This window comes from Streptopelia decaocto, assembly GCF_964273445.1.
Source record: "Streptopelia decaocto genome assembly, chromosome: 16".
NCBI classification, from domain to species: domain Eukaryota; kingdom Metazoa; phylum Chordata; class Aves; order Columbiformes; family Columbidae; genus Streptopelia; species Streptopelia decaocto.
Genome location: NC_138671.1, coordinates 6,750,773 through 6,775,856, shown reverse-complemented (window position 1 = coordinate 6,775,856; position 25,084 = coordinate 6,750,773). Strand labels below are relative to the sequence as shown.

The window sequence follows — 25,084 nt, the reverse complement described above, 5'->3', positions numbered from 1 at the left end:
ATTTAAGCAGGGGGAGGAAGGTAGGAGAACAGACAGCAGATGATGTCTAAACATAAACCCATCATGGCAGGCTCTTACAAAACCAGGTTAAAATCTTGCTTCTTGAGGTGATGTTTTCAGACTTGTGCTGAACAGAGCATGTGCTGGGGCAGGACTTTTGTACCTCTGTAGCCGCATGAAGATAAACACAAGGCTAAACTATGATTAAAGATTATAGCAAGCGCAGAAATTACTGAGCCAACTCATCCCCTTGAATGAAGTCTGCTGGTAGCAGGGGACTTTGCCAACACCTGCTGCATTTTAACCTGCTGTTGTGCATTGTATGGCTTCAGTCCTATTTTCTGAACCAGAGAATCTGAACAAAAAGAAGAAAAGGCTGCAGGTGGCTCCTTTCCCCTGCAAACCACAGTCCCAGGTCACAACAGGTCTGGGGATTCCTATAGCACAGGAGAGTCTTTTCTCTTGCACTAACATTTTATTCTCATCTCAATTTAGTGATTTTCTGTCTTTTTGTTGATGGTTTAATTCTGCTAAGTGGGCTTGGCACCGTGTTTTTAAACCAGAGTGGCACTGATGTAACTTCATCTCCTCTTCTTGCAACTTTTTCAACACCAAGCACTTCCTTACACACCCAGTACTTAGGAGGAGGAAAATTGCATATAGCTAAATTTTCTTACATCATCTATGGAGTTTATGCAGGGCCATAACACGAAAGAGGTTTTTAATCAATAGAAGACAGTCTGTTTTATTTTTCAGTCTTTATTTAGGAAAGTATCAATCAAAACCTTTCAGTGCTTCAAAAAATAGTCATTTAAGGTTTCCTAAACTTAGCTATGTCAAGCAAGAAAGTCAAGTGGTGTTTCTCAGGGCACTGCAAATATTTATTTTAGAGCTCAAGTCAGTTCCCCACCTTGGACACCAGCTCCTGAAAACCTGAAGAGGCAGGTGCTACTGAAAATAGTGACTTGTTGTTCTTGTTTCTTTGTTGGTTAGTCAAGGTATGTGAGTGTTTTGCCGGAATACTCCCGTGTGGCAGCTCCATCATGGTAACCAAACAGACGCTTTCATTGACCCGCAGCCACACAAGGCTAACGAACTTTGTCCTAATGCCCTTTGCCTCGGATCTGATGACAGCCCAATAACCCGCTGCGCTTTGGCTTTTGGGTGTGAGCTGTTTAACATGAGATTCAGAGACTTCCCCTTTTTCTGATGTCTCCAAGCCTTGCCTTACAAAAGGACCAGTATAACTCAAGTGCTCCCTTTCCTCAACCACCCTTTTAAACAGAGAACAAACCTGCTTCCCAGAGCTATTTTTGGTGATGACACCTGGCATGAGTGGACAACCCACAGTCACATACTGACTCACAGTTTTCAAGTATTTCCCCGCTTAGTGAATTTACTTTGCCATTTGCCGTGGCAAAAAGCAGTATGTTGCAAACCCACCTTCTAAATTTACTTCTAACATATTTCTTGCAAATGGCAGGGCAGGGACCAGCGCATGGCTGGTCTCAGAGCTGCTGTCAGGACGTGCTGTTTCCCATCTGCTCCTGCCTCGCGCTGAAGTATTTCCTCTGCTCCTGTATGGCTTGTTCCAGCAGGGGCACATTCATCCCTTCCACGCAGGTCAATATTCGTGCCTTTACCACTGGACCCTCACCTGGGAATATAAACAGGAAATTTCCGTAGAAAGAAGATCAGACGCAGCAGCTCGGAGGCAAACGGACCTAAGGCAGCATATGGCTCCAGCTGGCCAAATAACCATCGCCTGAGACCTTGCAGGAGACCACACGGCCACATGCCACCACCAAGGTGAGCAGCAGGCCCAGGAGCTGGTTATTTAAGTGATGAGCTTTCTCTCTGCCCTCTTGGCTACAAAATGCTGGTGACAGACACCATGTCCTCCTTGCACTGGGCAACACTGAGCCCAAGACATGTCAGTGCCAGTGTCAGGGTCTACCATGCAGCATCTACTTCATAGCTGGATGAAGTTTGGTTTTCCCTGTCTAAAAAGCATCAGGGATGGGTCTAAACTAATTTCTGAATGACTCTGTGCAGACAAGAAGAGGACAGAACAAAGTTGGGCTTAGAAGAAGCTCAATGCAGACTACAACCAACAGCTCATCGGTGGCATTCAAATGGTAACACGGAGCTGCTCAAAAAGGGCCATGCTGCCCACAGCTGCCATCTCAGCCTGCTCCCCTTCCACTCCTGCAAAATGGGGGCAACTCACTCCTAAGCTGCGATGACCAAAATAACATCTCTTTCTAAAGGAATTTTGCAGCAGTGACTTAGCAGGTCACTCACTAGATGCCACGTGCAGTGTGGCTTTCCATATGCTACTGAGGATTTGAATGGCATGAATGCAAATGCTTGTTACCAGGTGTGGCCAAGACAACCCTTGGGATTTGCTTCACAACCTCCCAGCCCAACCCAGCGCACACAAAGCCCCGTGCAGCTGGAGCAATGCTCAGGGCACGCCGGTAAAGACAACAGGCTGCCGTGCATGACAGAGCCTGCCTGCATTCCTCACGCCCCATGTCTGAGGGCAGGGGTATAATTAGAACCTTTCAGGGATGGCAAAAACCAACCCTGCCAGCTCACAAAGCAGCATTGCTGCAATCAGCCACATTTGGAGGGAAGAGGATGTGGTGGCTGGCAATGATTCCCGAAGGCTTTAGCCCAAGTTTCACAAGCTCAGTGATGCTGCTGAGGTGCTTCTTGTTTCTAACAAAATCTGTGTCAGAGCACCGGATTTTCACTAAGGTATGGGTAGCTTTTCTCATGGTTAATGGGGAGAGACAGGCTTCTCCTGTCCCAAATCACTCATGTGATGGAGGTAGCCGCAGGAGATGAGCCTTGGCCAACAGCCTCAGTGACAGCGTGTCTCACCATGCTCCACGAAGGAGCTGATAACCATGAACAGCAGCAAAGGGCGCTGGTTCCTGGAGCATTTACCTTCCCTGTGTTCAGCCTCCCCCAAAACCAAGTAGCAAGATCCCAGCTGGGCTTGGAACGGCTCCACAAACTTGGTGTCCACACAGACCCGGTACTGAGCTGAGCTGTGCTGAGCAGTGAGAACGGCTTCGGACCGAGCAAGGTCATAGTGGCATAACCTGGGAGTGATGGATTTGGGAAACTCAGCGGTGCAGAGACAACAATTCCAAACAAAGGGAGGAGGGTTAACCAGTAAAGAAAAGGCCTGGCCTTCAAGGAGAGCGGGGTCCCCTTCTCACCTGCCAAATGTCCTCAGCGCTTCCCCCTCTGGGATTGAGCTGTTGATCTCCCATGGGAAATAGTAGACACCAGCACTTGGCAGCATCTCACACACCCGCTGCTGGGCCTGCAGTACAGCAAAAAGTCTGAGTTCATGATCCACGGACCAGGTCATGCTGCCCCAAAACTTCTTCCTTGCCCAGGACGCCCCTACCCAGGGGGCTGCAGGAGCTGCACAGCTTCCCTGCCAAGACCAGTTTGCAGCTCAATGCATATGCCAGGCCCCAGGGATCCTGGTGTAAAGAGGGGCTGCTGTACCCCACCGCAACCCAACACGAACAGCAATGGCCAGTCCACCAGCCCCTCCAGGTCTGCCTCAGGCTATGGATGGGTTGAGAAAGGTTAAGGAAGTGGGAAAAACGGTGATTGAGAAGTTCAGAGATCTCAATATGCTACATGCCTATTCAATGCACTATTTAATGCACATGCAACCTCAACTGCAGTGTGTTACGTGTAAATTGAATGCACACTTGGCCTGACGTGCAGCACATTATATGCACATTCAGTGTACGAATGCAGTATATAATGCATGGCCAGTCCCAAATACAGCATGCTATACAGACATTTAATGAACAATTTAATTAATTATTAAGTGCCTGGCTGTGGATGCAGCATGTTGCGTGCACTCTCAATGTGCTCTTTAAGGCACAACTTAATGCATACATGGGCCCAGCTGCAGCACATTATATGCAGACCCGATGCACTACCTCATACACACCTGTTTTATTGTATGTTTATTTAGCCCACCGTTTCACGCACAATTTAATGCAATCCCGGCCTCAAATGCAAACGGCACACCCAGTTCACCAGCGCTCCCTGCTCCAGGTGCAGCGCGTTACGTGTGTATTTAATGCACGTTATCTGTGCATTTAGGGCACGCGCAGCCTCAGCTCACTGCACGCCCAGTCTAATGCAGGATTTAAAGCACAATTTAACACCCACCCTCCCCAGCTACAGCCCGTTCCGTGCACATTTAGACCCGATTTAACTCAACCCCAGTCCCGACTCCAGCTCCGCGCTCCGCTCACCGCTGCGGTCACGTGTCCGGGCGCGGCGTCGCAGGGCGTGACGTCGTTGGGGGCGTGGCCAGCAGTGGGGGCCGAGGTCGAGCGGAGCGGCTGCAATGGCGGTGAACACGGACCTGCGGCGGGAACGCGCCGCCGCCACCTTCCAGCCCGAGCTCCTCACACACATCCTGGACGGCGGCGCCGAGCGCACCCGCCGCCGCAAAGAGATCGGTGAGGGAGGCCCTGGGCGGGCTGCTGCTTGCTCCGCTGAGGGGAATGGGGCCTGTCCGGGCTTTGGGGCTGTGAGGAGAGGGAGACAGCCCGGGGCGGGGGCTGAGGGGAAGAGGAGGAGGTTTTAGGAGAGGGAAATGGGAGGTGAGGGGAGGCGAGAGGCTGCGGGAGAGAGGGAGACCCGAGAACGGGCCTCCAGGGAGAGGGGAACCAGGGTAAACGGGGGTGGGGGAAGCCCCGGGTGAGGTGAGGGAGGAAGTTTTGGGGAGAAGGTGGGGAGGAGCTCTGGGGAGAGAGGGAGGCCGTGAGGAGAGGGGCTGCCTGGAGGGAGGAATTATCAGTCTAAGGAGTTAGAGTGGAACAGGAGCAGTGTTATGCCCTTGGTCCCACTCTTTTCCTCTCCCCAGAAAGGATTTGGGGTGACTTTGGTAAAGCAATGACCTTTTACCATCCTTCAGAGGGTGAGAGGCAGTGTTCTGTGGGCATTTCTCTTGGGCCTTCTCCCATCCCTTTTCTTTCCTAGATCGCTCTTGCTCAACAGGACAAATGTGACCTGTTTCTCACCCACCAATACCATGATTCATGAGATTAATGAAATACCTCCATTCTCTTTTCCCAGCATGTGCCAGGATGGGATTGCTAAAGGCTGGTGTTGTGTAACTTGTGTGCCAAACGGGACACAGAAGGTCTGTGGCCTCTGTGTACTTTGGATTCCACTTGGCATAGTGGGAATAATAGCCGTGCCCTTCTGCAAGGGGTTGTATGGGGATCAAAGTTCATGTTCAGTTGCTACAATGGCTGTTTGAGGATTTGAGATTGGTTTTGAGGGTTCTACAGGTCTTACATCAGTGAATTAACTTCCTGCCAAGTCCAGGAGGGCTCCCAACTTAAAATGTTGTTTATGTGTGGAATGGGAGAGTGCCCTGTTGCTAGAATCCCTCTCTCCAAGAGCTTTGATTTCTTTCTGATTTTGTTAACTATTGTTTTTAACTTTCCGATATCAGTACCTTGAGGTACAGCAAGTGAAACGTTGAATAGTTTCTCACTCACTCTCTATTGAGGTTTGCAGAAAATGAGTTTGTTTTCCTCTTCTGTTCTGTCCCCAGAGGCCTTAGTTTTTAATGACCCTGACTTCCAGCATGAGGATTTGAATTTCCTGTCCCGCAGCCAACGCTATGAACAAGCCATCAGGAAGAGCTCTCTGATGGTGATGAAGTTAAGAGAGTATGGAATTGCAGACCCGGAGGAGATCTTCTGGTTTAAAAGGTACCTGGCTGTAGAGTTACCTTCTTGTATGCACTTTGTTCATCGCTGAGGACATTAGAGTTGTGCTTTTTTCCTGTTTCCTGTCCAAAGGAAGCTAAAGACCCATATGAAAGCTCACTGAAGTCTCGGCTTCAGTGAATTTCAGGTGAAACCATGATTTCCTGAATATGTTTTCTTAAATTTTTGACTAGAAATGCACAGTTAATAATTATACCTTTTTATTATATATAGTGCAGAAAGTAAAAAGTGGAACTTGTCTTTTTTTTTTTTTAATTTTGGTTTTGTTTTTTGTTTTTCCAAAAGGAATAAATAAAGAATGCAATGAAATATTTGAATCTGAATAGATCTGATGAGGTTGCAGATTCTAATGAAATCTCGTGAAGCTGATTACTTCACTTTGCACTTAGACCTTATAAAGTTGTGTTACAGACATACTTGAAAATGTTCCCAGATAGCTTCTAAGTTCTTGTTTATAACTATCTGTCCTTCAGGCTCCTGATGCTATAGTGGTTTCCTTTGACCTAGAGGCTTTTTGTTGTCTGACCTTTTGTTTATCTGATAGTATTACCCTTGGATTAAGTTAATACAAATAAAACTGTCTTTATATTTGAGTTTCATTCCTTCCAGCTTGCAGGGAATTTAGTTCCTGGCTTTGATGTATATCTCTCCTTAGTTCTATTAAACTTATTCTGATGTAATAAAACAGAAACTGCTTAACGGCGAGATTGCACACCTCGAGAAATCTGGATGTAATACCATGAATATGTCCTCTGGCACATTAAATTAACATTTTACATTAAATAGTGCACCAATGGAATCACAAGCCCCCTCTGACTGGATTTGTAGAAAAGCTGTTATTGGCCTCAGGGTGTGAATATTAAGACTAGTTAGTTGAAACCACCTTGTCTGCGGCAGTTTTAATTTCAAAGAAGGTGGTCAGTAATGATCCGTAACAAGAAAAAAGTCTGATTCTGTTAGATTATTCAGGTACTGCATGGCAAAAGTTAATAATTAATTTTTCCTACATGAGGGTTATTAGAGGTGGTAGGAAAGCTTATTCAATTATTTTGGTGGAGAAAAGTCTATCCTTTATACCAGCTGGCAAACTTCAACAAAGTTTGCAAAATAAATGCTGTCTTTGGGTAGCATTACTGACAATATTTTAAGAAAATACGACTTTTCTGAAGTAGTCAAACGGTAGATTCTGTTTTTGTCTTTTGGTAAACTTATTTGGGAGTCAACAATTCTTAACTTTAAATAGATGACAGATTAGTATTCATAGTGGTAGCAAATAATACATCCATGTCTTATGTGATATGACTAGTCAGGTATGACTAGTCATAATTCATTATCCAAAATCAACTGAAACAATGAGGCAGGTTCAGAGTCAATTCTAATTCCAGACATTCAAGATTTCAAAACATAATTTCAGTTACTGTAGACTGACTGTATTTTCCAGTGTCTTCTGTAATAACATGTAGAAGAATGAAGAGCAGTACATATACTTATTACCTACAAGTGAAGTTTGTTTGCTCTAAGAGCTGCACACTGTTAATGTTCTTGATTTGAATTCCTTACTGTCCTGTCTGGTGTTTGCAAGGGAGGATGTTGGCTTACTGCTTCTTAATAAATGGAAGAAATTAAAGGATTATTTTTTCATCCTTTGATTCATTTGTGTTTTGAGATCTCTCCCCACTTTCTCACTTGCTGAGTGTCAAACATTTTTTTAAACTTGGTGAACTCCACCCAACTTGCAAAGTTAAGTTTATTTTTATCACCTATCCAAACATGCTAATTGGTTCTAACTAGGAGGGACTTAATTTGTGTAAAAGATGACCTGGAGAAACTGTGTTTAGGTTTATTTAGTTTTCCAAACTGGAAGACTGAATGGATGTGGTGTTGTGACATGCCTTGAATGAAGTTTATGAAATAGGTTGCAGCCTTGGATTCTGATGTCAAGTTGGGTTTATTGTGATTGACCGTGAAGATTTTTACATATGGAGGCTTAAGATATTTTGCCAATAATTCCTCATGCCTTGTGCTTATTCCCAAATAGTGGGGATAGAATTCTTTACAGATGCAATTTTTGAGAATTTTAAGCTAGGTGTTTTCCTGTAGCTTTTGTACACTACCAGAACTTCACCAGAGACTTTTGTATCCTGAGCAACCAATTCTAAAACTTGATTTATGAACAGGCGAGGAGAAATGCTTCTTCCTTCAGCTGCCCTAAAGATGTGCTTCAACAGTTGCTGCTGCATCTTGAACTGGATGCTCCTCCTTCCTGTTTCCACAAGGGCTTTGTTTGGCTCCAAAACATAAGAGGATCTATTAAATATATTTAGAAGCTGTTTTAATTGCTTCTCATCTAGTCAGTTCTTCCTGTGTCTTAGCATGTGTCAGCACTGTGGTTGCTGCTGTGACTACATGTTATGAAAGCCAGCAGCCTTAAAGTGCCAATATTTAAGATTTCTTTTATGGTTTAACTGCAGCAAAATCTAAGTCAGCATGAAAAATGGGGACTTGTTCTGATGTGTAACACTAGACATCCCTTTGAAGAGAGCAATCTGGTCAGTTTTGATTCACCTTCAAGTTGAAATAACCTTAGTTGAGGAAAATGGGATTAAATGAAGAAATGAAAAAAAGCTGTGAGAAACTGGGGCAGAGAAGAAAAGATTTGAGAGCTGCATGTCAACAGGTGATTCCTGTGTTCATACGCCTTGCATGAATGTGCACTCTCCCTTTGAGAATTTGTCCTTCTCATTTGTCACTAAAGTTAGGACCTGGAGTAGCTTTTGGGAAATCAAACCAGAAAAAACTGTGGAAGGGGCCCTACTGGCCACTGCTAAATTCATTTGGAGTGGAGAACCTGGTTTGAGTTTTTTTGTTACAGCTAGAAGAGGAGTTTATTACCATGGCATTTGTTAACTCCGAAGCTCAGTAATCACAGGTCAGACATTCTCCACTGAGGTGACCCTTCTCACTGCTTCTTGGGAAGGTTACCACAAAAAACTAGACATGTTTGCTTGTGGATTTTGCTTTAAAGGAAATGACCCTATTCTGTGACCCATTTCTGCAGCCTGAGAATGTCTTTGCAATTGCTCATTTAGATTCGGAGTCTCTGAAAACATAGACTTTGCTTCTGTTGTACTCTGTTCACTGACATACTCTATCAAACTCGTCTGCCTTTTATTAAGTGGGTGGCATTGGCTGCTGTGGAATCTGGAAAGGTCTATATTGTCAAAATAGTTTATTACTGTGCATCCTTCTCCCGTAAGTGGATTTGGAACTGCGTCTCCCTTCTTGACTCGTTGGTTGTCGCAGCAAGTCTGACTTCAGTTGTGGATCAAATGGCTGGTGCTAAATGCAGCTGATCACAGTTGGTCTTGATGTAGTAAAGTACTTGAACAGTTACACGATGCAGCCTTTGGAAAACACGCTGTGTAGGTAGTGGGAAATGCCGATTGGGGATGTAGAAATTGGGAGGGGAAGGAGTAAGTGTCCCAAGGAAGAAAAAGAAAACCTGTTCTTCCTCCCTTCACAGCTCACACCTCTTTTGTTTGCCCTGTGTCATGAGGAAAACAAGATTCTCTCTCATTGTAATTCAAGTTGTTAAAAGGCACATTAAGAAAACCGTAATCGTTCAGTGTGGAGCATGCAGAGATGAAAAGTTTCTGCTGTTAATTAGCCAGCTTTCAGTTCTGCCTCAGCTTTGTGGATGCAAGAAGCTGTTAAAATGCTGCATGTTAAGTCAGTGGAATAGTGTGACCTTCTGACTCAGATGTTATAAAATGTCTGCTTGTAAAATGTCATTCTTGCTCCTATCAAAGAAGGTGCTAGCTAAGCATGAAATATCTGGCACTTGCAATTAAACTTACTGCTAGGCAGTGAAAGTTGCTGGTGTGACCTTTAAGGAGATGTTCTATCTTCAAAGCAGCAGTGTCTGACCTGATTTTTCTGACAGCAAAGCATGTGCTGCATCTTCACAAATTCCTTCAGTGGCTCCTGGAAATACACGAAGAACTGTTCATGCTCTTCCCAAGCTGCCCTGAAATAGTGTATTTCAAAGTCAGCATTCATTTGCTCCCTGTAGGTTTGATTTTTTGGGCCCAAGGAATAGGTGCACAGTAATTGTACTGTGGGCAGTGAGGAAGTCAACAGCACTGCTATTGCTCTACAGGTCCTGACCTAAAATAATAACTAACATAGGAAACCACAAGAATGCTGAAAAGTAGCCTGTCTCGTTGTCCTCCTTGCATTTTTAAGCCCTTGGTTACCCTGATAACTTTGGCTTTGTAAACATGTGCTGCTGTAGGCAGTAGAATATTTTCAGGTCAACAAACTGGCTGCCTCATTCCAAGAACTCTAGACACTGTACCCACACCAGCTCAAGCACAGTTAATACATTGAGCACCAACATTAGATCACTTGATTACTATAGTACTGATCCTGGGAAAATCCTTGTCTCGTTCAGTCTTGTCCATTTAAAAACTATTCCATTGAAAATAAGCATCTTCAACATGCAGTTGAGTGGTGCTGGAGAAACTTTGTCCTTTGTTTTTTCACTCTATGGCTGATTTTCACTGTTTATGTAGGTATTTGGTTTTGAATTATCAATTATTTACACTCTACTCCTAAGCATTCATTCCAGGCATGGTGTAAAATGCCAGCCACAAAATGCTGCTGTAATTTGACCAATTATATATGCATAGCATCCCCTACGAACTCTGGATATGTATTGGCAACAAACTCTCAAATATGCTCCCTGGGCAGGTACCTCAAGATGCAAGGATATATTAATATTTTTCTTGTAGGTATCTTGGGCAGGTGGGAGTGATCCTGGTTGTAGATATTCATGCAGAGTGCTCATTTGGTCTTCTCTGTCTTTGAGGTTGGATGGAATAAGTGTTTGTGTGCAGTAGGTGGAAGATGAAAAAACTCTTCAAACTGCAGAATGTTGAAGGGAAGATGCTGCCATTTCCTACATAGCTTTCACACAATGAAACTTTCAAGCATGTTTGTGTTATGGAGCTTATTTTAATTAGGAATGTACTTCGCCTGCTGTGGTGGCTACTAAATTAATTGAGCATTCTCTCATGCAATAACTTCTGTTTTGGTGAAGCATACCTAAAATGTCTGATTTTTTTCCTTCCATTCCCTCCAGCACTAGCCTGTAACAGTAATTTTAATTGAAGGTGAGTTCCTGATCTCCCAGCTGTTACAAGCAGCTACAGGTAATACAGATCTCTTCTGAAAAGCACTTGGGCACCTAAGAAGCCTTTTCCTTTTCAATACATAGTGCTTCTAGCTAATAAGGCCTATTGCTAGGCTACTGGCAGTAGCGTGATTTATTCCCTTCAAGCCTGAAAGATGAGGGAGAAAATAATGTGCTGTTCATGTCTTTGGTTTTAAGTTCCACATGAATCTTTGTAGAATAGTGTTTTTTTCCAGCTATATAACAGCAGGATTCCTAGGGTGAATAAAATACTTGAAAAAAACATTTATTTTCTCAGATGCCTTTGTATTTGGATGTTGCTTGTGGGACAAAAAAAAGAAAATGGTTGAAATCATCAAGGAGATTATTTCTCTTATGCTACAGTTGCAGAAGAACCTTTCAGGATTGCAGTAACAGTAAGACTGAGATCCAGATCCCTCTATTTCTCTCCTGTAGAACATGCTTGGGCAATTTTCCTGAACCTTTCAGTCTCCACTTCAGCATGTTTCAATATACTGTACAGACCCAAATGACTGCTGCTCAGAAGGAGAAATGGCTGCCTCTGGTCTGTGAAGTCAAGATAATTGGCACCTACGCCCAAACCGAAATGGGACATGGTTAGTTGTCTTCAGGGATCAATGGGTAACCTCTTTTCTGTAACCCCACTTTGTAAACTGATGATGCTCCATAGGTAAAGCTAAAAGGTAAAATAGTTTGGTTAACTGTGGATGTTTCCTGCCTTATAGCCAGACAGTTGCTTCATTTTGCATCCTAACAATCACAGAGTTAGTTTTGGTCTTTTCCAGAATGCACCTCTTAGCTGATCACTGACTTTGTAGTTGTTTACCTTTGTTTTAAGATGAGGAGGTTGATCTAAGCCCTGGGAGCCTGAATTTCACTTGAACTGGTTGGAACATGTCAGTCAAATGTACTGTGGTTTTTATTTTTGCCTGAATTTGGGGCATTTGTGTCTCAGTTCTTAGTGCGTGACTGGCCTGCACAAACAGGTCAGAAGTATACATTTAGATGCAATGTGGTGTGGTGAGATTGTGCATTTTTGGGTTCGAAGGTAAGGTATGCTTTGCCCCAAGCACTTTTCTTCCAGATGCTACTTCATTGCAGCTGTACAACTTCATGGAAAAATCTTGGTTTCAAAGAAGAAAAACATTCCTACTATTGTTGAAAACTACTTTAATATATTTGAATGGAATAACGTTTAATGGATCAGAAAACAGTCTTTTAGCCCAGAACCTGGAATTATGGCTGTTAAATACCAACAAGAATAGTCTAAGAAACCTGAGACTCCAGTGCTTGTCCTGGCATCTGAATTTGGAAACCACGATACGTACAAGTCTGGACAATTGCAAAAGTCAGATGGCAGTGCCAGTGGCCTGGCTGTTCAGTTGCAACTACTCACGGTAGCTGAAACGTTTGTAGAAGATGCAGTGGAGGAAATCCTGTCATCAATTCCACTTGGGAGAGATGGGACGAGCCAACCCAGCTCAGCGCCGGAACCAAAGAGACAATGAGATGGCAACAATAAATGCCTGCTAACCTTGTCTGCTTTGTTGCACCAGCTTCTTCAAATCAGACACATTCACACCAAAGTGATTTGTTTTACTTGCTATTTCACACTAGATCATTGCATTTTCTTGCCTGGTAATGGTCTGGTTTGCTTGTAGTCCTCATGGGTTTTGGTGGTAAAATTAGTATTTTGAGACTATAGAAATAATATAGCCATAGTATGGTAAAGTAAGTATACCTTACCTGCTGAATAATCACAGTGCAGCTGTTTGACATTCCTACTGTGAATATTGAGTATTTAGCTACTTTGTCAGTAAAACTTCTGCAGTATTGTCACTGAGCTCTGCTTAATCTAATCCTGATGGTTACAGACTGATATTGAATTGAATCCTAGTCTGGATGGGTAATTGCTCAGTTTTATCTTAGCGAGTACCTACTTGGTAGCCTGTGATTTTAACCAATAACCAGTGAATAAGTCTCTTGAAAGAAAAAAAAAAGGAAGCAGTAGCACAGGGCTGAAAAGGAAATGGAGTAATTAAAACACTGTCCTGTTTCTACATGGTTTTGTAGCTATTGCTGGTAAATAATTATTTTCTTTCATTCTTTGACTGTTGGCCGTGTACTTCTCACCAGTACCAAACTCGCTTAAAATCTGGTGTTCCTGATAAATCATGAGCCCACTGTTGAGCTTTGTCACTGTTCAGTCCAAAAGCTTAGAAAACATTGCTCCTGGGTTTGTTAGGTGGTTGAGTTTATTTGCAGGTGCTTGAGATTATCAAAGGGAAGAACTACAGTTCTTAGGAAGCTCCAGGTATAGAGCTAGTTCATACTAATGTGTATTTAGAGGTAACACAAGGATGCGTTCTTCCCACTTTGATAAGAAAGCCAACCGAGTTTGAGCTAAGCTCAGATCAGTGCGCTTTCCGTAATGCATATCTTGTTTAAATATATATCTATTCCTATTAAAAACCAATTACATTATTTCATACATAAATGTGCCAGATGGACATTTGTACAGAAGGTACTGATCCTCAATATACATCCCAACTATTTTAATATTCAACACTATCTATATTTAAAGATTTAATTAAACGTTTAATTCTTTATATCGAAAAATTTAATAGACCGGTTAACTACCTTACAATGTGTGACAGAATTTGGAGGAAGAATAGTTCTAATTAAATGTGTTTAGTTGGAGAGACTTTCTGCTGGTGATTTACTGGTTGAAAAATGTTGCTTTTCTTGCCATGTTGTTTATGTTCGCAACTTTGCCACATGCAGAGCACTGTCCTTTTAAGAGAGCTTTTAAAAATAGCAGAAGTTGAAGGGAGCTGAGCTGGAATGTAATATACACTAGTTGTGTCTAATCTTTAATTAAAAAGAAAGTCAACTGGATAGTACAGGCAGTTAGGACAAAGCTCAGGGAAAACCAAGCTCATTCAGCTGGGTAAACTGGGAATTCTACCAGGTCATACCCTCAAACCATGGAGGAAAAAAGGGGACTTCATGTCTTTGGGTGAAGTCTCACTTCATCCTTCCGGATCACATCTTCATCAAACTGACATTCTGACTCGGTTTAACTCGGGTATGCTCTGGTTTCCAAACCACAGTGAAGGTCTGATTCTTTCTTTTGGGTTGGATTAATCCTTTTTAATCAACTATGGTGCATCAAAAATATAGGAATGTTACAGATGCATCTCATGTATGATTAGAACGAAATGTATTGCGATATGTTTATTTCAGAGTAAGTGTAATTTTTTATTATTCAGGCCTGAGAAAAGGACAGTGCTCTGGCTTTCTAAATTACACTTGCTGAACTCTGATTTACGCATGATTTTTTTTTTTTCCTTCTCTTCTCAAATCTCCACCATCAATCCTCATGCTTGCTTCCATCCCATAACATTGCCTTCACACTCCCATCCCATGACACTTCTTCACAGCTTTGTTCATCGTGGACGGCCTGAACCTCTGGACCTTCATCTGGGCATGTTCCTCCCCACTCTTCTCACCCAGGCAACCCCAGAGCAGCAGGATCGCTTCTTCATGCCTGCCTGGAACCTGGAGATCATTGGCACTTATGCCCAGACGGAAATGGGCCATGGTACAGTACATTCACTAAATGCTATTTCAGAAATGGCTTTGTGTACAAAGGAGTTCCCCTGCCTGGAAAAAATGGTGCGTGCTTACCCCATAACGTTATGTGTGCGGTTGTGGCCCTAGGAGAGAGCAGACTGCCTCTGAAATTCTTAATAGATCATTATGTCACATGCTGCTTGCCCTTTTTTTTTCTCTCCTACAGGAGACTTTGGTGTCTGTATTGCTATGTATAGCATATCGGGTGCTCTTGTGCCATTCAGACCGCTATAGATTATTGCATATGGCTATGGGATGTCAGTGTGACATCTGTGCATTTCTACACTTACCATTCTTACCAGTATGATTTCTGCTTTACTTAATGCTCAGTTGGAAGACAAAAGGACAGAGCTTTAACGTACTGAAAGAGATGGCAAAAAAGTAAGAGTTGCTTCTTACCTTGGGACCGACCTTGGATCAGAGAACCTGTGGATGACTTGATTCCAATGCTCATGTTTTGTGGGGAGCTTTATTCTCCTTATTATTTAGCTCACTCCTATGTGTTCTTTTTATCAGACCATGAAATGTTTTTTTTTTTTTTATTTGCTGTCTCAAGTAGACTTTGCTATTCCTTTGCTTTCAAGCTTTGAAATGGATTTGGAGAACTCCAGCAGTATTCTGATTGCAACAGTTTTAATCTGAGTTTCAAAGGGAGGATATATGACCTGGGAAGCTTTAATTTTGACATCTGGGAGTTGCAGATGTGACTTTTTTTCTAAAAATGAGTAGGACTCACCTTTGTGCTGAAGTGAGGTGTAGAGACTGTTTGAAGCATAAAGTCTGTGGAAAATCTCTTGCAACTACTGAGGTCTGAAGATCCTTTGCCAGCAGAACAAGTCTATTAAGGTCCCTGTGAAAGTCTGCAATTAACTACTATGTGCTTTGGAAATGTGGTTGCATCAAGGTGATATCCTTTTTCATGTTGAAACTCTTGTGTAGAGTCACTGCTGTCTTGCTCTGTTAGTCCAGACTATCAGGAACCTTCACAGCTCATCTAGTTTAAGCAGGTAGGCCTGTGTGATTAATGTTTTTCACACATGCAGGGACAAAGCCACAAAGACAAGTGTGTGAAGAGTTGGGGGCAGAAGACAAAGACTGTTCCTGGAGTTGTTACCTTCATCTTTTTGCAGTCTGTTCACCTACCTGCATCAGTATCCTGGCATATTTGTGCCATTACTAGCTGTCTTGGAGAAACTGCTCCATCAAGGGAGGAGAATTGTAGGCCTGATGAGGGAATGAAGAGATGCTGGGCACTACTATTTCATCTTGTCACTGACAAGTATATGATCTTTATTTTGCAATTTAATCAGATTGCGGTTTTAGTGAAATCCAGGTGAGCGTGTTTTTGTGAACCTCTTTAACTGAGAATGGGCTTCTGGTGTGTAACAGCAAAAAGGTGTCAGATTGGAGGTGCTTGGAAAACTAGTCTTAGACCATGGTGGGGGGAAAAAAACCCAACATGTTTTCTGAGAATTGGCTTCAGGTCCCAGAATATGATTAAACTCTCACTGGTTCTTCCTTAGTTGATTGATACTTAGTCCTTTATATAACCAAAAAGCAAAGTTAGAATTTGTACACTACTACTGGAGTTCAACTTTCCATTGTCCAATTCTGTCCTTGTCTCTGTTTTGTGACTGACTTTCTGCCAAAAGAACACGTGTTTGCTTGTTTTCAGGAACTCATCTTCGGGGTCTAGAAACTACAGCTACTTATGACCCTGCTACCCAGGAATTCATCCTCAACAGCCCCACTGTGACCTCCATTAAGTGGTGGCCAGGTGGACGTAAGTGCATCACTGTTTGTCTAAATCTGGAAGATGTATGGAAAAACTCTGTGAGGTGATGTCATGTGTATTATATATACAGAATGATGATGGAAAATTGATCCAAAGAGTTGGCTGAAAAGCAGTTACTCTTGCACAAGTAACAGACTTGCCAGAGCCTGCTAAAACTTTGGATTCTCTGTGTGCTCTGAATTGTTTCTCAGAATCATTCACACTGTATGGATTTGATGTAACTTTTGACTGGTTGTATTAAAAGTTTTATTTCCTTCAGCTCCAGTGGCAAGTTTGCCAAAGACTTAGTTATTGTGTAGTCAAGAGGGTCATATTGAAATTTCATTGAATTGAGCAACACTGTTTGTCTAGCTGTAGAATTCGGTTGATAATCAGTGTTGTAAGTCTGGTATTCTAATGCATGATGTGGTTATCTCAGATCGTGCTTTAAGGAAGGAGCCTCTGTGTGTATAAGTTTGACTGTTGTTTTTTGTTCTCCTTCTGACTCCCACTCCTTTTGCAGTTGGAAAGACATCGAACCACGCCATCGTTCTAGCTCAGCTCTACACTCAGGGCGAGTGCAAAGGCCTGCATGCCTTTATTGTTCCCATACGGCAGCTGGGCACCCATGAACCTTTGCCAGGTAAAAATTGACATTGAGGGTTTAGCGCTCATGGAATACATTCATTCTCTCCAGTTCTGTACAGCTGCGTGTGTATCCTGTTAACATACATGGCTTATTTCACTAGCTGATTTTGGCTTGTAGGTGGTAGGTCACAGGGCTAAAAGGAATCTTTCTTATGACAGACCTACCACTGAGTCATCTTTAATGTCCTGCTTTCAGTGTGAAGGTTAGTTTCAGATTGGGTTCTGTCCCAGCGTTTCCCAGCTATGCATTCTGTGAGGCAGTATGTCCTACTTTCTGAAAAGGAAAGAGTACCTTTCATCATCGTTTAGCTGGAAGTGATCTTTAGAAACAGCTCCCCCAGTGACTGGATAGTAGGTCTGCATGTAAATTGTGAAGATCCCCATGTTTTGATATTCGCTTTTCCATCAAACTGATTAAGGTCCTAGTTAGTTGTTACTCCTAACAATGCCAGGACTTGCTAGAAAACTAAACAGTCTCTTTATTGGTGAAAGCTTGAGCCTCTCACGTGGTGTTTAGTTCCTGTTTCTTAATGAAAGTGGCTTTGTCTGTGGCAGGTATTACAGTGGGTGACATTGGGCCAAAATTTGGTTATGATGAAATGGATAATGGCTACCTGAAAATGGACAACTTCCGAATTCCTCGGGAAAACATGCTGATGAAATATGCCCAGGTAAAGCAGTGCCTTTCAGCATACACTGTCAGAAATTGACATTTCAAATGCTTTTGTGTGGTTGAATAGTATACCAACAAGATTTGAGGTTGCTTGTAAGTGCTACTTGATAAGTTTACAGCTTGAGATGTGACCATGTAAAAGGAAGGAAGGAAACCTTAAAAATCAAAAGGTTTTGTGTTTTGTGTTGGGTTTTTTTTTTTTTTGGTAGGTTGAACCAGATGGCACCTATGTGAAACCACTCAGTGACAAGCTGACCTACGGGACCATGGTGTTCATCCGATCTCTCATTGTGGGTGACTCAGCTCGCTCCCTGTCCCGCGCTTGCACCATTGCCATCCGCTACAGTGCAGTGAGACACCAGTCTGAGCTAAAGCCTGGGTAAGTGCAGTGTCACCAGAGAGCAGACTTAACTGCTGAGGGAAAATTCTCAAATACTGGAGGGAGTAGGGACTGTGGTTGATGTTTGTTTTGGCACTTAATGATTTAATCCAAGGAAGTGAGTAATCTCTTATTCTTGACTGTATGGTCTTAGTCTGTCTTGAGACAGATGCAGCTTGTACTATCCAAATGGAGAACCTATGTAGAGTGTAACATGACTTGTGCAGCCGTTTACTAGCCACTGGCATGCTAACTCATCTGTGTTTTGCTCTAGGGAGCCAGAACCCCAGATCTTGGATTATCAGACCCAACAATACAAACTCTTTCCTCTCCTGGCAACAGCATATGCTTTTCAGTTTGTGGGAGCTTACATAAAGAACACCTATCATCGAATTAGTGGAGACATTAGTGATGGAGATCTGAGTGAGCTTCCAGAGGTACTGTGTCCTCTGATTTTATGTAAGGTTTCTTTACAGCATGGGAGAAAAGGCATGAAACCTTTTTGGCTTTCACTCAGGAGACATCTTTTGATTATTTAGATTTGGAGATCCTAAGCCCAGTATGTGCTGGTGACTTTTATTTCTCTATTTGCATTATTCATTTAGCAGCCTTTTACAAAAAAAAAAAAAGGAGTAATGAAGAGTGAGAAAGCTACTGTGAATATATAATATATGATGGCATATCACATGGTAGTGGAGTGAAGACTGGCTGTGTGTTTGTGCTGTAGCTTCTTGATAATTTTTGCAAATGACTAGCGTAGAACTGGTGTGTGATCATAGGTATCAGTACTATACTGAGGGGTTAGGGTTGTAAAATGTCAGTTTTCAGATAGGGATTCTGTCTGAGAACCTAATGTGACAATAGGCAGTTGAGGACAGTCTGGTACATGTAATGCTTAGAGACAGAAAGGACAGGGTACTCAGAAGAAGTCTTCACATGTACAAACATTTTCAAATAAGTGGTTTGGCTCAGAAAAGAGTCCTTACAAGAAAAACAAAACCCCGTGGGACAGTAGAAGAATGGTGTTGACTCTGCTTTTTTCTGGGAGCTGCAGTACTTAGCATGTATGTGTGCAAGCCTGGAGTGGAAAACTAAAAAAATCTGATTTGGTTTTGCTTTTGTCCCTCAGCTGCATGCCCTGACAGCAGGGCTGAAGGCGTTCACCTCCTGGACTGCCAATGCTGGCATTGAGGAGTGTCGGATGGCCTGTGGTGGGCATGGCTACTCTCGCTGCAGTGGCATTCCTGACATCTATGTCACCTTCACCCCGTCCTGCACCTATGAGGGAGAAAACACCGTCATGATGCTGCAGACAGCTAGGTATGGTAGCTTCTGTCTGGAGACATTCTTGCCTTGGCATTATGATCTTTGTAGCTGAAGTGATGAGCAGAAGAGTGTTCTGTATTACCGTGAAACTAGTCTCTCAGGTTTCTGTCCCTTGCCCTATTTTTGACAGAACAGTGTACAGCTACAACTCTTCTTTGCTAATCCAACCCTAAGAAAGATTACTTCTCTCCAAGCAGCTCATGAGTAAATTGCCATCTGTTTTCTCTGTTTTCAGGTTCCTTGTCAAAAGCTACACTCAAGTGAGTTCCGGGCAGCGGGTCACTGGCATCGTGTCCTACCTTAACGAACTCCCCAGGCAACGCATCCAGCCACAGCACGTGGCTGCTCCATCTGTGACTGTGCGGATCAGCGATCCAGCCAGCTTGGTAGAGGCCTACAAAGCACGTGCTGCCTGGTGAGTTCACGCTTCCTAGCCTGAGCTGAGCACCAGCAACATTGTGTGTGTTGGGAAATGGTAGTGATGCGCTGCCCTGTTAATGTTAGAGTCTCAAGGTGTTTGCAAAGCTTTGCTGCATGTGTTGCTTTCAAGAAATGGCACGCTTTACTAGGTTACAAGAGGCTACAAACAGCCTACCCATAGCCTAGGTACTCTGCTCTGTTCCATTTTGAAATATTTTTTCTTATTTAAATGTGAAGTATATTTGAGCATACAAATACCAACATTGTTCAAACTGCTCAGAGGCCTATCTGGAGAGAAACAATCCTGTTGTGAAGGAAGTATGAGAGTAGAACAGATAGCTACATGTAAGTATTCAGGCACCATGTATGTGCTGTCAAATGTTTTATTCCTCTGTAGCTGTGTTCAGGCTGCAGCAGCGATGTTGGGAGGTTTTAGAGACACAACTGCTTGCTCCAGGCAATGGATTCTGTCGTGGCACGCAGCCTCGAAGTTCTGATGTTTTAGACTGAAATTCATAGGAATTCAGTGTACTTGTTAATGAGGTGTTACTGCATAACCTGTTTTTCTTCCGTCTATGAAATAGGCTTGTAGAAACTGCAGCAAAGAATTTGCAAGCTGAACTGAACCACAGAAAGAGCAAGGAAGATGCCTGGAACAGAACTTCGGTTGATCTTGTGCGAGCATCTGAGGTTAGTGATGTGCTCAGTAAATGTGCTATAAGAGCTCATCTCTTCATGAACCTGATTCACCTTCCATTCTTTTCTTCTAGGCACACTGTCACTACGTGGTAGTGAAGCTTTTCACTGCAAAGCTCTCGGAGATCACTGATGCAGCTGTCCGTGCTGTCCTGACTGAGCTGTGTCTCCTGTATGCACTGTATGGTATCAGTAAGAACACAGGGGATTTCTTGCAGGTTGGTGTCTTTCTCCAATGACTTAAATCTCTAGAGCCAGAGTAATTGTGCAAAGATGCTTCAAATGCAAAGTTGTGTGAATGCTTAGGTGTAAGGTCCTGACGTTTGGCTTCCAGAAGGCCATCAGCAGTGCAGGTCTGCTGGAGGCTCTGGCCAAGCAGAGCTGGATGAGAAATGGTAACATGGCACCTCTCTAGGTTAGCGTAAATGTTTTCCAGTTGGTGACCAGGTGTTCTATGTTGAAAAACAAGGAGTTAATGAAGAAGATTGCTACTGAAGGTAACATGCAGGCACTCTAAAGAATGAGTCTCCCACCAAAGGTGAAATAGCGAGCCAGTATGACGGGCTATGCTAGGCAGCTCCTTTTGCTTGTACCCTGTGTTAGATTGCCAGTTTGATTACCAAGCGCTTACAAAACATTACATTTTCTTTTTTCCTGAACTGCTGGATATTTGTGGGGAGTAGGGCTGACATACATTAGGCGATGGGGAAGGGAAGGTTCTTGTGACTTGCATACTCTTCTGATAATCTTTTCTTTTTTTGTCTTCCAAGGCGGGTATTTTGACTGATGCCCAAATTACTCAAGTGAACCAGCGTGTGAAAGAGCTCTTGGCTATAATTCGTCCCAATGCGGTAGCACTAGTAGATGCATTTGACTTTCATGATGTGCATCTTGGATCTGTGCTTGGCCGGTACGATGGCAATGTCTACGAGAACATGTTTGAGTGGGCAAAGAAATCCCCACTGAACAAAACAGAGGTAAAGAAACCTTAGTTCTTCCTCTTAGGCCACATCTGCCCAGGGAAATAACTCAATTTAGGGTTGTTAATTTTGGTCCAGTGATCTCAGCAGGTAATGCGTGAAGGAGGGAGAAGAGTCACTAGTGGTAATGGATGAAAACAAGCAACTTCTGCTCCTCTGTTTTCAGCAAATTTTGTTTAGTTACTCTCCCTTGTATATCTCACATGCATCCTTGTTGGGATACTGTTGAGTTTCTTGGTTGAGGGGAGGAAAGAATTCTCTCCCTAGAGGAAAAAATTGAATAATCTTATTGAATTTAAAAGCAGTTATCACTTGTTAATTCTGCTTAGTTACAGGAGTTGTGAAAGCCTTAGCTGTTTCCTGGCAAATCTTTCAATTCCTTCAGGCAGTAATGATGTCTGGAGAAGAAAATAAATTGCCCCCATGTAGTACTGAATGTCAGGTGTTGCACGTCTGCCCGAAATCTGCAGCTCAGCTAATAATAGCAACTGAGTTGAGAAGTCAGTGCCCTCTTCTGTTAGTCAAGTCAGAACTCTAAATCCTGTCTCGGTAGCTTTTACTGCCTTTGTTCGATTTGGACAGACTGTATCTCCTGTGATGGGCTGCCAGAGACTGTGATTGTAGTTAAATCCCATCAGAACTTGCTCCCTTTTTGTGCTTCTGAAGTCAGTGTGGCTTAGGAGCTTCACTACAGTCCCCTAAGGAGACCTCTAGCAGTTTTCTTTTAATTACAAATGCCAAAGAACTGTGTGGATATAAGGTATCTTGCATTGTTTTCTTACAGGAAAGGTAGTGGGGAGGCTATTTGTTCAGGACTTATATTCTCATGCTTTGTGTCATACAGGCACTCAAACGCAAGGTGTAACTGGCTGTTCTTCTATCCCCAAAGTGCCTCAGATTCACATTTCCTTAGTATAAAAAACACACTGCAAGATGTGAAGAGCTAAAACTGTTTTAAAGCTCAGGCCTGACCTTGTTGTAACCACCACCTTGTCTTCTTTGCAGGTTCATGAGTCTTTCCACAAACACCTGAAGCCGTTGCAAGCCAAGCTGTGAAGCCTGCTGGTTTTGGAAAATGCACACTTTTCCTGGCCTGAAAATGGGTGTTGGCATCCTTTCCTCAGGCACCTGAATCAAACCTTTCAAATCCTGGTAGCTGTAGGACAGTGAATAATTGTAGCCACTCTTTCCACTTTTATAAATCAAGGTGTTTGGCAAGAGTGCGTAGGGATTGATGCCTGTTTTTTTTTTTTTTTTTTAAGTGCAATTATAATGGTAAAATTAACCTTTTGAAAAGTTTGAAAAGCTTTATGGATTCACACAAGGATTGCTTTTGTGAAGCTGCTAACTAGAGAGAAGTTAATGTCAACTGGAAAGGTAGCAGGATTTTACTACTAAGTAGTTAACAGCCCTTAGGCAGTAACTTCTAATGAGCAGTTATGTTCTCCCCCCAAAAAGCATCCATGTCTTTTCTGTAAGATTAGCACCACCTCTCCTTGTTTGGCAAATATTTATGCTCTCCAAAGCCTCCTGCATAGTTTTGTGCACATGAATCTGCCCGAGGTAACTGGGAAGTAAAATCCTCATCCTCCCCTGGAGCCTCTTTCCAGAAGACATCTTCACCTTTTCCAATACATCCTTTTTTCACTGCCCTGCAGAAACTCCCTTTGCCTCTCTGCCATCTCCAGCATTGGCACCTTACTCATTGCTAACAGGAAGTCAAAGGAGAATATAGTGATGCTGCTCTGAAGAAAAAAACAAATAGTAATAATCAGCTAGGTGCTGATAATAATGTTCTGCCCTTTTAACTGTTAGTATTTTTGTAGTACTATCTCAAAGCACTTTACAAATGTTAATTTTGGCGATTTGTTGTGAAAAACCACGTGGAGTGGTAGAAACTGCAAATTTGACCTGGAATGATGAAGCCAGTGTTTGAGGGCAGAAATCAGTTGACCAAGGTCCTTAGGTCTTCAGATTGTTCTGGGATTTTCTTCTGTTTTTTCAAGGCATTCTTCAAGAAAATGACAATCCCAAGTGTCCAGATCTTTCTTTTTTTTTGGTGTGGGGGTTTGATTATTTTTTGTTTTCCTACCCATGCTTTTCTAAGGAGCTTTCTCTGATTTGCTTCATTTTGATTTTATATTGACTTGGGACTTGCACAGTGTTGTCTGGATTAACAGATGAAAGATTTTGCTTCTAACAGAACCTCCTGATGCCCTGTGAAATCCCTACAACTACACAAAATCCTTGCTGTTCTTCAAGAACAATAAAACCTCTCTTCACAACAGATAAGAGCAACTTTGAGCTTTTAAAATGGTAAAAAGCTTCAGCACAAACACAGATCCTGCAGTTCTGAGGCAACATCTCAGAAGCTGGTTCTCTGCCATTCTCTCATTTTGGATCGCTTTTCATGGAGGACTTTTGCTCGTGCTCACAATGATCAGACACGATGTTTGGCTCCACGTGCAGTAGCTTAACAGAAAGATATGTATAATTTTAAATAAAATAATCAAACTTGCCTTTTGACTGCTGAGTCTTTCAGGTTGAGGGGGACTGCTGCTGTTCAGGCTGCCAAAGGAGGTGAAGGGCTTTGCCTTTGGCTGAGTCACGGGAGCAGACTGGGGAGGGAGCGTGGAGCAGCCGGTTAAAAACGTATGAATGAGAACAACACTATGACTGCATGGATAGAGTTAATCACAAAAATGGGTCTCATTTAAAATTTAAACTGAATGTAGTTAAAAGACCTTAAATGAGTGGGATTTTGTCTTCTTTCTGGCTTTGCTCTGCAGTGTTCTAGGGCAGCTCCCCCAGTCCAGCAGCTCCCTGGCCTCTGCACAACCACGGGAGAAATAAAACCGACAGAGCGCGAAGCTGCCTGGGGCACGTTGCTCACTATCAGGATGGATCGTAGGCCAGTGGAAGCTCATGGCTGCCAACAGCGAAGATTGAACAATGGTGTTTGGCAGCAGCAGCTTTAATTCATAAAAGCCATTTCTTAAAAACTGTTTTCTCCTGGTTTTTTTTTTGGAGGAAGATAGTGATGTAATGGCAGATGCTGTACTCCCTTGCTAGTGGTGAGCTTAATGTACACTTTTTCAGTTTGCTGCTGTTAGTGGTAATGCCACAACATGGGATGATTTTTGTTGTGTGTCTTGGTCAACAAGTCACATTTCAACTCTGCTAAATGTCCCTGCAGCTTGGTGAGGACTCACCCATCTTGTGACAAAATGTGATGGTACCATTTCCACAAGTGTTGAGTCTCTTCTGCGCAAGTAGAAGTGATTTCAGTATGATGTAATTAGAACTGTGCTTCTTTGTTACCAATTAATCACCAAGATGGGGCTTGAAAGCCCAGTGGGGGGGATTGTTTGTGCCACAACCAGCCTGATACCTTGGAAGGTCCATCTCAGGGGCAGTGAAACCCCCATTCCCGGGGTGTCTGTCCCCCATAGAGAAACAGGACACCCCGCTGCTGCCCTGAGCCCGCCTGGGACGGGGGTGCGAGGGTGTTGCCCCTCCCGAGCTCCTCCCGCCAGCTCCGG

The 25,084-nt window shown here is 43.1% G+C and overlaps 2 protein-coding genes across 10 annotated transcripts; one reads left to right on the top strand and one right to left on the bottom strand.

Moving 5' to 3' along the window:
* Positions 1–729: 729 nt before the first annotated feature.
* TEN1 (TEN1 subunit of CST complex) lies at positions 730–4,354 on the bottom strand. Of its 7 annotated transcripts, none has more exons than XM_082066797.1 (4): positions 4,302–4,354; positions 3,234–3,340; positions 2,890–3,113; positions 730–1,657 (listed from the first exon to the last, which is right to left on the bottom strand). In XM_082066797.1, the coding sequence occupies exons 2-4, from the start codon at positions 3,317–3,319 to the stop codon at positions 1,521–1,523; spliced, it is 447 nt and encodes a 148-aa protein (XP_081922923.1). In that variant the 5' UTR covers positions 3,320–3,340; positions 4,302–4,354; the 3' UTR covers positions 730–1,520. The 7 variants fall into 7 exon arrangements, with proteins under 7 accessions (XP_081922923.1, XP_081922929.1, XP_081922924.1 ...); XM_082066803.1 differs by having other exon boundaries at positions 2,956–3,113; positions 4,302–4,346; XM_082066798.1 differs by having other exon boundaries at positions 4,268–4,316.
* A 4-nt stretch (positions 4,355–4,358) lies between these two features.
* ACOX1 (acyl-CoA oxidase 1) lies at positions 4,359–24,061 on the top strand. 3 transcript variants are annotated; one of them, XM_082066794.1, is made up of 14 exons: positions 4,359–4,511; positions 5,618–5,777; positions 14,454–14,614; positions 16,322–16,429; positions 16,944–17,063; positions 17,624–17,739; positions 17,951–18,120; positions 18,395–18,557; positions 19,250–19,440; positions 19,682–19,861; positions 20,451–20,556; positions 20,637–20,780; positions 21,333–21,539; positions 22,548–24,061. In XM_082066794.1, exons 1-14 carry the CDS (start codon positions 4,397–4,399, stop codon positions 22,596–22,598), a joined length of 1,992 nt encoding a protein of 663 aa, XP_081922920.1. In that variant the 5' UTR covers positions 4,359–4,396; the 3' UTR covers positions 22,599–24,061. The 3 variants fall into 3 exon arrangements, with proteins under 3 accessions (XP_081922920.1, XP_081922921.1, XP_081922922.1); XM_082066795.1 differs by lacking the exon at positions 14,454–14,614 and adding an exon at positions 11,446–11,606; XM_082066796.1 differs by lacking the exon at positions 14,454–14,614 and having other exon boundaries at positions 4,373–4,511.
* The last annotated feature ends 1,023 nt before the right edge of the window (positions 24,062–25,084 follow it).